General features: G+C 36.4%; 1 protein-coding gene across 2 annotated transcripts in view; it reads right to left on the minus strand.

Annotated features, from left to right (window-relative positions):
- The window catches only part of LOC113063322 (vascular endothelial growth factor receptor 2-like), a 30,771-nt gene that overhangs the window by 6,728 nt on the left and 6,712 nt on the right, over window positions 1–17,331 (minus strand). For both annotated transcript variants that reach the window (XM_026233632.1, XM_026233631.1), the window contains exons 2-17: window positions 16,475–16,571; window positions 16,071–16,285; window positions 15,418–15,539; window positions 13,612–13,780; window positions 13,215–13,351; window positions 12,295–12,487; window positions 11,976–12,093; window positions 11,631–11,803; window positions 11,313–11,469; window positions 6,705–6,816; window positions 6,022–6,130; window positions 5,563–5,907; window positions 5,076–5,222; window positions 4,056–4,187; window positions 2,419–2,525; window positions 1,868–2,003 (exon numbers count right to left, since the gene is read on the minus strand). In XM_026233632.1, the coding sequence (XP_026089417.1) occupies window positions 1,868–2,003; window positions 2,419–2,525; window positions 4,056–4,187; window positions 5,076–5,222; window positions 5,563–5,907; window positions 6,022–6,130; window positions 6,705–6,816; window positions 11,313–11,469; window positions 11,631–11,803; window positions 11,976–12,093; window positions 12,295–12,487; window positions 13,215–13,351; window positions 13,612–13,780; window positions 15,418–15,539; window positions 16,071–16,285; window positions 16,475–16,571 (2,469 nt within the window). The remainder of the gene's footprint in view (window positions 1–1,867; window positions 2,004–2,418; window positions 2,526–4,055; window positions 4,188–5,075; window positions 5,223–5,562; window positions 5,908–6,021; window positions 6,131–6,704; window positions 6,817–11,312; window positions 11,470–11,630; window positions 11,804–11,975; window positions 12,094–12,294; window positions 12,488–13,214; window positions 13,352–13,611; window positions 13,781–15,417; window positions 15,540–16,070; window positions 16,286–16,474; window positions 16,572–17,331) is intronic.

Genomic DNA, 17,331 nt, shown 5'->3' on the forward strand with positions numbered 1-17,331 from the left:
ATAAATAAAGATATACAGTGACCTCCATAAGTATTGCAACAGTAAAGACAAAATTTTTCTGTTTGCTGTGGAGTCAAGAAATCTGTAAATATGATCAAAAGATGAATATGTGACAAAACGACGGAATGGCACATTTTATTATTGGGTGATTCAACATAAAGATGTTTTACCAGCTAAGAAGATCAGCACTTTTAGAGTTCATTCCACAATCTGATGTGAGCATAAGTATCGGAACAGTTGCCTCACAGGTCTTTCTAAGTGTTCAGCTTTCTAAATTGCATTAGTTCTTCAGATATTAAAAGCAGGGAATGTGTCTTATCAGTTATATCCATAACTTCTGCACTCTAAGTCTTGTATTCGATGATGACACACACAAACCAGGATGGAGACGAGGAAGCCGACTCTGAAAGAAAAGCAAGCAATTTGGATGCTAAAAGAAAAGAGGAAGTCAATTAGAATTATAGGAAAAACAAAGGGCATGGAGAAATCAAGAGTTTGGAAACTACCGGTGACTTCAGGAAACAATGACGACTTGATCGGCGGAGAAAAACAAGAGTAGTTGATGACAGACAAATCATAAAAGCTGTGAAACCCCTTAAATACATATCTGTAAAATCAGCAACAACCTCCAGAAAGCTGGAGTGATGCTCTGTCAATCTACAGTGACACAGAATTACAGAAGCTACACAGCAAGATGCAAACCTCTGATCAGCACCAACAATAGAAAGGCAAGATTCTTCACAAATGTGAGCCGGTTGGTATGGACCGATGAGAGAAAGATGAACCTTAATCTAAGTGATTGGAAAGCAAATGTGTGGAGAAAAAAGGGAACTGCGAATGATCCTAAGCAAATAACCTCATCTGTAAAGCTTGGTGGAGGTGGTGTCATGGCATGGGCATGCATGGCTGTCTCTAGAACAGGACCTCTTCATTTTAATGATGACTTCATGTATGATGGCAGTAGCAGAATGAATTTGGAAGGGTACAAAATCATCTTGGCTAACAATATTCAAGAAAATGCCACCAAACTCATTAGAAAGCACTTTATATTGGATCAGGACAATGACCTTAAACACCCTGCCAGTTCAGTCAAGGACTTTATCAGGGCAAAAAAAATATAAGGTCTTAGACTGCCCAAATCAATGTCCAGATTTAAATCCAATTGAACATTAATTTCACCAGCTGAAGAAGAGACTAAAGACAGAAACTCTCCAAAACAAGCAACAGTTGGAATTGGCTGCATTAAAGGCTGGGGAAAAGCATGTCAAAGCAAAAGACCAAGAGTCTGGTGATATGCAGACTCACTGCTCTGATTGCATGCAAGGGATCTGCAACTAAACACTAGCTTTTAATCTTTTACATCTGCCTTAAATTCAACTGTTCCAATACTTATTCTCACATCAAATAGTGGGATGAACTCTAAAAGTGCTGTCCTTTTTATTTGGTAAAACAATGTATGTGTCGAAAGACCTAATAATAAAATGTGACATTCTGTAGTTTTGTTGCATATTCATCTTTTAATCATATTTCCAAATGTCTTGACTCCAAAGCAGAGAAAGCTATTTTTGTCTTTTCTGTTCCAATAATTATGCAGGGCACTGTACCAAGTAAACACATCAAAATGCCTTGTGAAATAAATAAATAATATTGCACAGATAAATACGGATAACTATAAAAATCTGTCAATAAATAAATGTCATATTACATACTATTTCATAGTTGTGGTTGTTTTCTTTTTTAAATCAAAAGTACTGGAAAGCCATTCCAGATTGTTCCTGGGTATTTAAGCTTTTTATTATTATTATTGTTGTTGTTGTTGTTGTTGTTGTTGTTGTTGTTTTATTTCTCACATTTAGCCAAGTCTCACCTAGCTTCAGTCTATCACGTGGGAATTCCCACTTGTTTGCATCATAGGTCAGTCTCTCGCAGTGCTCATCCATCGGCATATCATCTGAGTCTAGAATGATTGACAGGTAGCCAGTTTTCAGATCTCCATCATTAGGCTGTGAGAGAGGGAAGAGGAAAGGATGGAAAGGTTGAGATTATGACAAAATGGAATAAGAGTCAAAAAGGAGAGAACAAGCATAACTGAATGACAAAACACAGAGCAAGACTACCAACATTTCCTGCTTGAGTCTCCCAGAATCAAGCCCTCATTATAAAGACTCCCACTAATAAGTTACTGAAAGCCACTATGATACTCAGAGGCAGAATTAAGGCTGAGGTACAGCAGGACTAGGACACACGGCTGGCATATGTGACGCATCGCAGCAGAATGTGTGCTGAGCATACAATAGTAATTATGTACACCAAGTCCGGGTAGTCAGTTTTGATCAGTCAGGAGAGTGGAGTGTGCGCCTGTGCGTGTAAATGAGAGAGGGGAAGCGAACGAGGAAAGGGAAAGAGATGGAATGTTACCCGCTTTCTGTTACGGATAACGAAGACGATGAGGAGCCAGAGGAACATAGCGATGACCACAGCACCAATAGGCATGATCAATTCCACATTCATCTTTTCTTCTGCACCTGTGAAATGGGTCACATGGACAATCAGAAATGACAAAAAAGATGACAAAAAGACATACGATTTAACTCAAATGGATGGATGGATGTCCATCTCTAAATAGTATTTTAATAAATATTAATATTAAAAGGCATGACAGGAACTGAAAAGTCCTATTTAACCAGATAAATAGTTTATTTTCGAGAGAAAGTGGAAAATTCCTTCTTCAGTTTATATTGATAGCAAAGGGAGGCACAGATTGCCTGGAAGAACCTAGTTTACAGGAATATTTGTATGCTGCTGGGCGTGTATGATGGCTACAAGAGTAAGGAATGTGAATTGCCTGCTGACCTGATATTTCATCCAATCAAAATAAGCATGAAGAATGAACCGCAACATGAAGCCAAAGTCAACCAACCAGCAGGAACCAATTCACATTAGACGAAAAGTACCAAATTCTCTTTTCTATAATAGACCATGCAACTGCTCAGTGGATCTCTACATGATTTAGTCTATTTCTCTCTCTCTTCCTGTGTTTTACTCTTTCTTTTTCCTTGTGGGAACAGGGCTGTGAGTGACTTTGCAGTGACAACAAGAAACAGTGATGCCGAGAAACGAGTCACGTACACACTGAGTATGTCTCTGTTATTTGTGCGGCTTTATGTGTGTGAGGAAAGAGGGGGAACCATACGAAGATGTAAGTGCCTGGTAAAATGTGTGTGGCAGAGAGTGATATAGAGAGAGATGCCCCTCTCTTCTTTTCTGTTCTTGGATTTTGCTTTGTTTTCTTTTAGCACTCCCTAAAGGATGTACACTAACAGAGCCCCTTTCCTGACAGACTAGAAAGAGAGCTATTATTGCCACAAGGCCTTGATTACAACAAAATCTCAATGAGGATAAAAGTCAGTGGGAGACTGAGCTCGCCTCACAACCATGACATGTTCAGAGGATGTCTCTCTTTAAAATTTGGTCTTTAAAAGTGCAACTGATAAACTACTATGAATTTACCTGTCATCTTTTGGTATCAGACTATCATTCAAAAGTTCAGTGCCATTAAACATTTTATTAGAAATACTGAGCAAATGTGCATTAAATTGATCAAAGGTGACAGTAAAGATAAGACATTTATAAAAGATTTCTATTTTAAATAAATGGTGTTGTTTTGTTTTCAACATTGATAGTAATAATAAATGTTATTTGAGCAGCGAATCAGCATATTAGAATGATTTCTGAAGGATCATATGACAGTGAAGACTGGAGCAATTGCTGCTAAAAAATCAGATTTGCCATTACAGGAATATATTACATTTGAAAATATATTTAAATAGAAAACAGTTATTTAAAATTGTAAATAATATTTTACAATATTACTGTATTTACTGCATTGTTTTGATCAAATAAATGAAGTCTTGGTAAGCATAAGATAATTTATCTTTCAAATTCAAATTATATTATTGTATTGCATAAAAGTCCTAACTACCCTTTCTTTAATTCTGCAAATCAATGAAATAAAATAAAATAAATTAGGCAATGAGTTTTGTTTACACACTCACCATCTACAGTGATACGAGCCTCGTGAGAGTCACAGCCCTGCTGGTTACAGGCCGTACACACGTAAAGACCACTGTCCTCTTTTTTCACCCGTTGGATGGTTAAGACACGATTTGACTGTTTCAGAATCACACCTTACAAAAGAAAAGCATGAAAAGCATGAGCATTACTATCACTGTAAAAATGTTTTGTCAGGTAGCCTTACTATCATGCTTTCCATAACATCTAAATGAGCTGGTTTTACTCAAGTCAACAAATATATTTAATATTTAAATAATTAATTTTCAGGGGTAGATCTGGTAGACATATCTTATTAAAGTACCAATTGACTGTTACAGCTTTGCCAAAGTGTATTAATATTTGTGTGGCATGGAGTAACTGCAGCACTGTAAGACTATATTGGCATCACTGGTTTTGTTTCCACTGCTGGAACCCGATCTAAACTGATTTTACTATGAGATTCAGCATAACTAAACAATTAATTAATTGTTTCCTCAAGCCTGAGAATTGCAGTCAAACAAAGAGTTGAGTTCAGAGTTCAGCAGCAAACTTAAGGATGGAATATATTACATTACTTTTTTAAATCTGAGCAGATTTTTAAACACGAAGCACTTTAAATCACTATACCAACTTTCTAATGGTTATAGACACACTATCATCACAAACTAATCAACTGGAGATCATCATCGCACACTACCAGCAAACTCATGCAGAAAGCATGCGCCTTATTGGTAAAAGCCACATAACACATTCAGACAAAATATCAAACATGATTGATATCCTCCATGTGAACTGATTCATAGTCTGGAGGTAGGAAATCTGAGTCTGTGGCCGATTTTCTGTGAAATCCATATTCTGCATGTTGGCTCTGCCATTTTCAACTAGTTTTGAAAAAAGTCACAAAAGCTACATAATGTATTCCAGCCCAATAGGCATTTGTGAACTGATAATACTGCAAACATAGAGAGTTGCTTATCCTTACACCAATACTATTTTTTTATAGATAGTTTTATTTTGCTCACCTGATCCCTCCGTGACAGTCTGGTTGTCTTTAGTCCAGACTACAGTAGGTGTTGGTGTGCCGGACACTTCACACACGAGAGATGTAGAGTCGCTCACATTTACTCTCTGGGCAGTCAGATTGGTCACAATTCTTGACATCTCAAGAGCTGCAGAAAGATATCAACTAATCTGTGATGAACATTTAAGCTTGTGCATGATTTCTGCAATACACAGTATCCCATCTGAAGTAAATTGAGTAATGGAACTAAATATAGTCCATTAAGTTGGCAATTTCAGCACCACTAGCATCACCAATAAATAAAATGACACAAATAATAACTGTTTTCAAACATGTTTCCTGACATCCCTTTGCCATTGAGCAACGGGATAGGCTGTTGTGGCCTAATGGTTAGAGTCAGACTTGTAACCTAAAGGTCAATGGTTTGAGTCTACACATCACTTCACTTTCGAAAACAAGTTTCCGAAAATATAAAGCTATGGACTAACCTCTGAGTCTGAGGTTGTGAAGTAAACAGGTTCTCTCACTGGTGCCCACGTTCTCTACTTGGCAAGCATACAAGCCTTGGTCCATCAATGTGGCATTGGGTATGGTTAGGTCCAGCGTTGCATTGGTGCCCTGCAGGCCTGATATGGTGACATTGGTCTGGTGGAGAGGTGAAAGGCTAAGGGTATCACAGGGCACGGCTGCAGGAGAGGCATCGGGGTTGGCTGTGCTCGTTACCCGATACCATTGCATGTTAGAGTACAACAATCGATCGGCTACACAGCGCATTATCACATCCTCTCCCTCAATAGGGCTGCTGGAGGGGAGGATGCTTAGGTTGAGGAAACCTGTGAGGAAGACAAACATCGAAAGTTTGGATTTGACCACTGCTTAAAATTTAATTTCAATAGTTTAAGTTGGCCTGTAGAGTGGAGGCAGTGTCAGTGTTTAGAGGCACTCACGAGCTACTTGAAACACAATGACTCGCTCTTCTACTCCCATCTTATTGGAGGCTATGCACCTGTAGAGAGCATGATCAACTGCTTTCTGAATCTTCAGTGTGCTGATGGTCTATTGGAGAACAATCAGATAATTAAAAATGACATCAAAGACAATAGATCATTTTAATAATATAATTATAGTCAGATTTACACAATAATACCAATAATTTATTATTTAACCAATAATACAGTGGGGTCCAAAAGTCTCAGACTTATAGTGAAACTTTTACATTTTTGATTCTAAATTTGAGTAAATAATTGAACTGAAAATATATGTGAATTTCAAATTGTCTTCGTAATTGGTTTGTCTCCCTTTGGCTTTAATGATAGTGACACTCATGATCTGATTGATGATCATGTTCTCCAGCATCATTTGTGATGATCCACAGAGAATGTTGAGCTTCAAAGGAAGCAAAAACACATGACCATCTGCATAAAACACTTTATTTACATTCACTTTTTTGATTAGTGACCTAAAATAGTGCAGCATCTTATTTATTTTACAGTACATCCTAACATTAACATGTTTAAGGTTTATTACCAGATTTTAATTCGATTTTGAATCCTATTATGAGTATATTTTATGTTTGGAAAAAGTTTTTTGCATGTTCTAAACAAAGCACAGTACTGTAATTGATGTTTACCTTAAGAGAGCGTCCAATGACAGATGTGGGGCTGATGATGGGATTCTTCCCTGTGTTGTTTGATATCTCCCTCCACTTGTCACAATTCACCACACTTTCGTCTGACTTATGTCTGTGAATGACAGAATAATAAGATTCACCAGTTTTTACGCTGTCAAAAATCGTATACATTTTTAAAAAGTAATCCATTATTTTTATATTATTTTGTAATAAAAAATACTTATATTTATTATTATTTTTATACTACAAATATTGTACTATCAGTATTCTTCTCTCTCTCTCTTTCTCTCACACACACACTCTCTCTCTCTCTGCATATATATACAGTACAGACCAAACGTTTGGACACACCTTCTCATTCAAAGAGTTTTCTTTATTTTCATGACTATGAAAATTGTAGAGTCACACTAAAGGTATCAAGGGCTATTTGACCAAGAAGGAGAGTGATGGGGTGCTGCGCCAGATGACCTGGCCTCCACAGTCACCGGACCTGAACCCAATCAAGATGGTTTAGGGGTGAGCTGGACCGCAGACAGAAGGCAAAAGGGCCAACAAGTGCTAAGCATCTCTCGGGGAACTCCTTCAAGACTGTTGGAAGACCATTTCAGGTGACTACCTCTTGAAGCTCATCAAGAGAATGCCAAGAGTCTGCAAAGCAGTAATCAAAGCAAAAGGTGGCTACTTTGAAGAACCTAGAATATGACATATTTTCAGTTGTTCACACGTTTTGTTATGTATATAATTCCATATATAATTCCACATGTGTTAATTCATAGTTTTGATGCCTTCAGTGTGAATCTACAATTTTCATAGTCATGAAAACAAAAAAAGCTCTTTGAATGAGAAGGTGTGTCCAAACTTTTGGTCTGTACTGTATATATATATATATATGTATATTAGCATTTTATATATTCATATTTAACAAAGGCATGAGGAATCATATCTCAAAAGAGAACACGCAGACAGAAATAAAAACTTCTATCTAGCTACACATCTCCAACAGGAACAGAAAACGCCAAACTGAATCAACAACAACAATGCGCCTATTATTAACATTCCAAATTTAGACTGTCCCACAACTTCCTCTCTAATTCCACTTCTCCCACCAGAGGTGTATTTGAGTCAATGTAATTAATTCCTGTAATTGATCATTTTGGATACTCTGTAGTTTTACTGATGACCAAAGATATTATCAACTTTTACTCTACTTCAATACATGTTTGAAGAAGTATCTGTACTCTTAACTCCACTACATTTGTAATGAGTTTTGAAATTATACATTACATTACATTTTGCATGGCACCTAGCTTTTTCTGCAACAGTTTATTTCGGCTACAAAAGAATTTATATCGCCAACTACAGGGCACTGAAGGTACTATATCTTGTGCGTTTCGCCCTTACTCACCCAGACTTGTCAACAAGGCTTCTTTACATGTATGGAGTGCATTAGTAAGTAGTTGTGAATCACATGTGGTTTATATATGAGATAAGGACATGACTGCAGCCGTCAATGAGGCTGAAACCAGCACATCCATTGCAAGAAGGTTTTGACTTTTTAATCTTACTTATTATTTTATTTATATGTTACGTTTATACTTTTATGTCACTTCCTGTCTCCCGTGGTGTTTGTAGTCCATTTGTTCATTGGTTCTCCTTGATTAGTCTCCCTGTGTGTTTCTTGTGATCTTGTAAAGCTTGTTAGCCCCATTTATGTGTAGCCCTACCCTGCGTCTCAATGTGTCTACTTATACTATGTCCTTAAAGTATGTACTCTTTTGGTGAAGAAAAAGTACACACTTTTGAGTGTTTAGTAGAAAAGTAGGCAAGCTTTGGGATATACTATCACGTCACACAATTGCATCTTTAAAGGACCGCTCTGTCGCACGTGTTACATGCAAGCTGTCACTGTAAACTGGCCTGTCAATCATCTAGTCACAGTTACCATCCTCCACATTTCATTTAATTCAACATCATACCGTACTGGAGAGAAAAGAATTGGCTCGTTGATCCATGGGTCTTTCATGCAGAGAACTCTGCTCATATTTTCTGCATAATGATGCATTTAAAAGTTAATGCAGAAGTTAATGTTCTGCATAATGATGTTTATAAAAGTTCATATTGTTGTTGCAGATGAAATATAACACAGATAACAATAAATAAATATTTTTTTACCAGGTTAAGTGTTCATTATTAGTAACTAAAACCTCTATAATCCTCTCTACTGAACCCTCGATCGCGCACATACGCAACATTTGTAGTTATTCTAACACGCTTTATTTGTGTTTGTGGCTCTGGACCGAATCCTTCGCCCAAATGTATGGATTGTGGGCAATTTTAGCCATTAGAGTGTGCTTGGATACACACTTCGCCCTTAAATAGTAGACCATCTGGGAACTTTTGGCATACTCTTTCAAACATATTATGCTTTGGGACACACTTATTCTCACATCCTATTTAGGATGGATAGTATGAACATTGAGACGCAGGGCTAGTGTTTCTTTAGGTCCTTGTGAGTTATTGAATGTAATGGTTGTCTGTTTGCCTGCCATTCTGTTCCCTGTGGTTTCTGGCTTATTGTTTGTTCTTTTCCGTGAAATACCTGCACATAGATTCTTGCCTATGCCTGTTTCTCCACAATACTACAGTAATGCACTGTCATGTCTCTTTGATTAGTGCACCTTTGAGCCTTTAGTATATTAATTTAGTATAAATAAAATACTTAAGTACTGTCAAAATCAGATACTTTAAGGCCTGGTTACAACTCCGTCTGCCATACATATTTGTGAGCAATGGGAATTAATATAAATGTCAATAAACATAAAGATTTGCAGATTTAGAATGGGTTAGACATCAGCACCTCAAGTACACTATGTCAGCCATGGGATACGAGACAGAAAAAGGAAAAAGAGTTGAAAAAAGACAAACACATAAATAGGACACATAAAAGCTGTAATGAAAGGTGAGGATGAGGGTGAACTCTTGTTAGTAGGACGCAGTGACAGACATAGTGTTATTTTCATGTTTGATCAAGGACACGGGATTTGAATGTGTCTGCTTTTAGAACAACAGGAAGTTGTGATGAGGACTACGGAAGTATGTGAGGGTGCAATCTGAAGATAAGGCTTGCGTGATGCCTGGCCCTGAACACTTGTTGCATGATCACAACATCCTTGGAAGTGATGTTCTTTGAATGCATGCTGCCAATCAAAGTCACATTTCAAACAAAACTCACAGGAGCTTATTTCTTAGCATAACAAATCTCTCTAACCAAAGCAGTCATTCTGGCTGGACCAATCACAACAGCTGTTTCAGGATGAATTCCCATTTAGAACACAATATGCTAATGAGTTGGGACATACTTGAACACCTGGAACAAATATGCTAGCACAGTTCTGATATGTGTTCTCTTGGAATGAATAGAAAATTCAAATCACACAAAAATGCCAAAGCATTAAGCAAACAAGGACATGCAAACATTCTCATTTGGTGTGTGATTTGTCAGAAAAAACAACTAAATGACTAATGATTTTACCACTGCCTTAAGCAACTTCCTCATACAAATACAGGAGGAATATTAAATCTTTTGTTTTCTCTTTAAATTATGGCATTTAGGGAGTATGATTTTGAAAGGTTTTGCTGCAGCAGATTTATTTGGTTTCTGTTGCCTCCTAATAGCTCACTGTTTGAAAGGTCATGAGGTAATTCTGTTTTTGCTGTGATATATGTGTTTTAGCCTTTTTATTACATTTCATCCAAATGCAGATAAATAGAGAACAGAGAGAACAAGAAACATACTTCTACATATGTTTGGGGATGGTGAGAATGATTTGACCAAGTACAACATGTTCATGGATAAACATCCTTGTTGATCCTGGAACATCATTCCAATCAACCAATCCGAATTCAGAATCAACTTTTCAGGAAATGTCAGTTTTAGGCTTACAATCAGGGTTAGATGCTTCTACACCATTATTAATCAGCTATCATTTCCCTCTGATTTTAGGAATAAATTATGGGTAAGTTTAGGTTCAGGGGTAGGGATTGGGTTAAGTCTGTATTTGTGGACAGTAATGTTGATCCAGGATCATCAAAATATGTTGATCCAGGAACATTTCTCACTTGGCAAAATCACGGCAAATATTTGGGTATACTGGTGAACAGTTCACTATGCCACACCTTTGATTTTAGCCTATATTTCCCTTTTCATAATATAGTAAGATTATAGTACAGTACGTTTAATATAGTAAGCTTAAAGAGAAAATGAGCAGCATTTTCCACTGAAGCAAAAATAATATGATGGTAAAACGCTAACAAAAAAATTGCATATGTGCGTATAAACTAAAATGTGGCATGAGCAATCAATATCTTCAATTAACTTTAGTTTTCCTAAGCTAATTATATCAGGATAACTGATTTATACGAATTTATTTTTGTTAATAAATTTTGTCTTGAAATTTGTCTTGAATAAAACTAGTTCATTTAGATGTTGACACATTTATCCGACATTAAGTTTCTATTTTTAACAGTCTACATTCTTGGCTGTATTAGACAGGTTACATTTGAAGCAAAACAATGACATATCATCAAACCATGTGACACATGACTTACAGAATTTGGACTGGGCAGTCCTCTCTCGGCATCCACTGCCACTGTATTGTGACAGGGCTGGATCCTCCGCTAGCTGTGCATCTGAGTGTAGGGCTACTGCCATACATATGAACATCTCGATCCAACGGCACTTCCTTCTCAAAGATCTTAGGGTGAACTATATATAAACACACATGTGAAACAGTCAAAAAGAGGAGAAGAGAAGAGAAGAGAAGAGAAGAGAAGAGAAGAGAAGAGAAGAGAAGAGAAGAGAAGAGAAGAGAAGAGAAGAGAAGAGAAGAGAAGAGAAGAGAAGAGAAGAGAAGAGAAGAGAGATACCATTAACCAATAGTTGAAATGTTCTTCTCTGCTCCTCCTTGGTAATCTTATTTGTCATGACAACAGTGTAATTCCCAGCATCCTTCTCTGTAACACCATATATTGTGAGAGATCCTCTGTTGGGCTTCACCCTGCACTCATCTTTCCACACTATCAGCTGATCATTCTTATACCTGGATGGACAAGGGTGAAAAAAAAAAAATGTAATGCAAGTTCAGTCTGACTTGCACAGAATCCTAATAAACTCTTTATAGACACATAATATAATATAATATAATATAATATAATATAATATAATATAATATAATATAATAAAGTCACACTCTATTTACTCTAATCACTTACCACTTGACAGAGGGCTCTGGATAAGCATAATATTTAACCAAGATTTTTGCCTCTTCCTGGCCAGCAGTTGCCTCCACAGTCTGCAACATCTGATCATTGAGCGCTATAAATGGTTTCTCTGAAATATCAATCAATATGTTAGCATAATGTATTGAAGCAGTGTATTTGTGTATTATTTGTATTATAAAACATATGGTCTTTATGCTTCTTATGCTAGCAGCTTATAACTGGCTTAGATGTGCCAGCAGCCCTGAAATGTAGATGTTTTCAATTATATGATGCTCTATTTTGTTTAAGTTGATAACTAAAAAGCACATACCATAGACGATGAGGGCTGCTCGGGCAATTTTCTGCATCTGACCACTAGAGGCTATGCAGATGTACTCTCCTGTGTCATTTACGGTCACGTTCTTTACAATGAGAGTATTGGACAGTTCTAAGGAGTTCCACAGCTTCTTCTTGTATGACCTGGACTCATAGCGTGACCTTGGTATTGAGCTGTTGACACCTCTCTGCAAGAGAGACTGATGGGTCAAAACCATCCTGAGAAATGCACAATGTTCTTATGGAACTGCAATCCAACGAAATTAGCCGGACTGGACTGCACTGATTCAAATCATAAAACGAAATTCAAAAAATCTGAAACGCATCAAACTGAGTTTATGATTGAAGTGTCTCAAGTAAAACATAATTGTCAGCATAGCTAAGCAGCCAGATATTTACAAAGAAAAAATTAGCCGATGAAAAATTTGAAAGGATTGCTCTGGAGTCAATAAGAGTTATGCCTGTGTGTTACAAAATATAACTTACCACAGAAATATTAGAAAATATTACACTTTAGAAATGTATTCCATACATTTTTTTTATATATATGTATATATGCCACAACATGAATTAATTAAATTTGTAAATATACGAAAACATAAAACAATGTCAATTAAAATAAATAATTGCAAAATAAAAATATTATTAAATTTTAATCATATTTATCTAGGTGAAAATCTAGTTATTTGTCACGATTTATGGTTCATACATCAACAGAGGCAAGCTGTCACACACCTGCTATCAAATAAAGACGTATCAGACGGCTTCTGTTTAAACTGTGTTTTTGGCTGTTTTTAATCACCGGACATTAACCTATTAACTTTTTTTTATTGTTGTGGTGGTAATTAAGATTATGTTACTAATGCTGAATTTTGAGGTTAACTTATGTGAAACTTTTCTGAACAAGTTACTGACCTTCTCATGAGGAAAAATCCACTGAAAGTCAATTCCCACATTGAGTTCGGTGTGAGCGGTGCAGTTTAGCATTAGCCTCTCCCCTACCGTTAGCCTCTCATGAGCTGGACTCAGGGTGAGGTCATGGATCTTGTATCCTGAGGAAGAGGGAAGGGGAGTAAGGGACGTGCCGGGTGGAGCATTGTTCTCTTGAGACCAGGGCAGCTGATCTCACACCAGATTGTTCTAAAGTCTCTAATAATGCAGTCTTGCCTCCTCAAAAGACGTTTTATAATTTTTAACATGCTTGCAAAACTTAAAATAAATAATGACTCAGATGCACAAACAATGGTCATATCATATTTCTTAATTACACAACTTCATGCAACATTCACCTTTCCAAATAAACTTTGCTTACCTACGACAGCCACAATGTAAGATGGGGACTGATAGGTCTCATTTTGAATAGTGGTTTGGCAGTAGACCACCCCAGCATAGCTGATCACATGACTAGGCAGGACAAAGCCCCTCTTGCTATCCCAGATGACGTCTTTCCCATCAGTGGCCAGTTCTTTTACTGGATACTTCTGTAGAAGGCAAACACCATAAACACATTGTTCACATCATATTGCCAGTGGCGAATCACAACACAACACAGGGATCTTGACGAGTAAACGACATGTTAAAATATTAGTTTAATACTTTATAGTCACATCTTTTCATATAGTCACATTAAAGGTATGTAGTCAGCAGAAAAAAACTAAATACATAACGTCCATTAGTATTTTTTGAAAGAAACTAATAGTTTTATTCAGTAGGGATTAATTAAATTGCTCAAAAAGGAAAGTAAAGACATTTAAAATGTAACAAATTATTTCTCTAAAACAAAGAATCCTAAAAACAAGAAGTTTATTACAATTTCCACAAAAAAAAAAATATAGCAGCACAACTACTTATTTCAACATTAATAATAATAATAATAATAAGAAGAAGAAGAAATGTTTTTTTTGAGCAGCAAATCAGCATATTAGAATGATTTCTGAAGAATCATGTGACACTGAAGACTGGAGTAATGATGCTGGAAATTCAGCTTTGCATCATAGGAATAAATTACATTTTAAAATATACTCAAATATAAAAGTCATAATTAAAATTGTAATATTATTTCACAGTATCACGGTTTTATTGTATTATTTGTTATTAAATTATTAAATTAAATTCAGCCTTAGTGAGATATATGAGACTTCTTTCAAACACATTAAAAAAATTGAACAGTAGTGTAGTTTGCTGATACTGAGAACTCCCTCAAAGTTATCCAAACAACTTTACAACATCTAAACTAATGTTTTTATTTAATGGTTTTATTTAAAGGTGCCATAGAATGCAAAAATCTGTTTTATAAGGTGGTTGATCACAGCTGTGTGGTCGCAGTGTGTGAAAACAGCTGGGCAATAATGGTGAAAATCCATCCACTCATTGATTTATAATCCTAATAAATCATAAACTGTCTCTCCACACAAGTAGTTCCAGATTTCTCACCACTATGACGTTTTGGTCGGGGAAAGTCCTGCACATTTGTGACGATCTGTGCTCTATTAGAATATACACAGCCCTGAGTGAGAAACAGCGGTCTGCCATTACTGTTTTTTTTTTTTTTTTGCTGTAGCTGTCCTATACGTTTGTGCTAACATTTCACACCGTACTGCTTAACAAACAAGGGTCAGTTCAGCACTGGAGTTGTGCAAAGATTGCTTCTGAAAGAGAGATCGATACCAACGATTCGTTTGCAAACTCCAGACAAAGGAAGCATCAAGCATTGTTTTCCAAAAAAGCTTCTTCTGTAAGGCTAATGTTGCTAAAGCTACCATTGTCTTTGCCTGTTTTCACTAATGCTTCCTTCATGTGCTACCAGAATGATTGTGAATAGGAATGTGGTAGTTAAAATTGCATTTGGAAGCAAAGTGAGGATCAGTAACACAGTAACATTAAAATGGGCCATTTCAACAAGCCAAAATGAATTATCTGTGGGGGGTTTTTTTAGATAAAACTTACTGTTTCAATGCATTCTATGGTACCTTTAAATCAAAAATATTATTTGACATCACTGAAATATACTTAACACATAAAAATTATGCCGACAAAAATTTCGGTTTAGATCAAATAGAAATAGAAGGTTACCAAATAGGGCAGGAGAATATGTGTTTATATGTTTATAAACACTCACAGTGTAAAGTGTGACGTTTAGGTTCTCCACAGATACCAGACAGGGAATGACCACCTGTTCTCCCTCCCGAATGAACACCACATCATAATCTTGAGCCATTCGGACAAATGGTGTACGATAATCTAAAAACATAGGCATTGCATTGTATGTTTTGGACTAACAACCAGATATTAACAAAAACAAATGCAGAAAAGATAATGTTATCAAAATCAAGTATAATTTTACTTCACTCTTCGCTTGATACATTATTCAGATTACATGAGAGATATGACAGTACTTGCAAATTGTTATATTTGATAGGCGAGTTCCACAGGCGTGGAATAAAGTAAGTTCACACTTAAAATCACACTTAAAACAACCCATTTCCTACATTTTGTCTGTCTGGATCAGGCAGGAGTTTGCAGCTATGGTTGAAAAGCGAACTAAAATGTGGTGGCTCTACCGAAATGAAGAGTTTATAATGTTTGAAGATCAAGAGGTTTGTCCCGAAGAATAACATAGGAAGAATGCAATGAACACTTTTTTTGTAACATTCCAACTCTCGCTCCCACTTTCTTCAAAAGGGAGTGGGTGAAAGGGTCAGAAAGTTATGAAAAACGTGTTCATCTATTTGTTGAAAAATGACGTAACAAATTTACACTCAAGAATCATACCTTGTATGAAAACATACACAGAAATAGAAGTCTTTCCATCCTCTATAGGCAGGTTTTTATAGAAGCAGCGATACTCTCCAGTCTCATTGGCTACTGCTTTGGAGAGCGTTAAAGTGCTACAGAACAGTCCATTGCCACTACAGTCTGTTTTAATGAGCCGGGTTTCAGAACGGGTTCGGTTGTGAGGTGTAGACCATTCCAGGATCTGACGCCCCCTGTGTAACAGGTTGAAAAGACAGTCAACAGAGTAAACTGACAACATTTAAGTGATATTTAGTTTCTGTTTTTACAATCAAAATTTCATCTGTAACAAAGACAGCACCCTTCTGATAAAAGGTAGCTTCAGAATGGAAATGAAAGTACATTTCAAGACAGAACTGCTCTTCGTCAGAAGCAAAGCTTACCTGCATGTGACCTCCAGTGTATCTGAAGCATTGATTTTGAGAGTCTTCTCAGTGATGTTTAAGGTTGGAGGATCAGGCACAAACCTGAGCTCTATCGCTGCAAGAAAGAAAAAAAAAAACACCCAAAAGGTTTTGATCAGAAAAAGCTGTAGATATTGACATGATTATTCACTGAGTGATTTTAATGAGGACTAAACTCTTATTCTGGCTTTAGATCAATTTCATATGAGCCATTTATTACGAGCGCAAATAACTTAAGTTGGCTTGAGAATGCTAGAAACATTTTAACAAAATGGTAGCGACTTGCTGATCATGCTAGAAACATTAATAAAATGCTAGTAACTTGCTATTCATGCTAACAACATGCTAGTAACATGCTAATCATACTAGAAAACGTGCAAGTAACTTGCTATTCGTGCTAAAAAAGGCTAATGCAACGCTTTGCTTGTAACATGCAAATCTTGTTAAAAACATGCTAGCAACTTGCTAAACATGCTAGAAGCATGCCAGTAAGATGTTAATCATGCTAGAATAAATGTAGAAACATGCTAGTAACTCGGTAATCATTTGAACATGCTAATAACTTGTTAATAGTGCTAGAAAAATGCTAGCAACTTGTTAAACATACTAGAAACATGCTAGCATCATGCTAGTGACATGATAATCTTGCAAGAATCATGCAAGCCATGTGTTATTAAATTTGTTAATCATGTTAACAACATTCTAGTAATTTGTTAATAATGTTAGAAAAAATTTGAGCAACTTGTTAAACATGCTAGAATCATGCTAGGAACATTTTAATCATGCTAGAATCATGCTAGCAACATACTAACGTGCCTTCTAAAAATCTAAACAAT

Source organism: Carassius auratus, chromosome 45 (assembly GCF_003368295.1).
Source record: "Carassius auratus strain Wakin chromosome 45, ASM336829v1, whole genome shotgun sequence".
Taxonomy (NCBI): domain Eukaryota; kingdom Metazoa; phylum Chordata; class Actinopteri; order Cypriniformes; family Cyprinidae; genus Carassius; species Carassius auratus.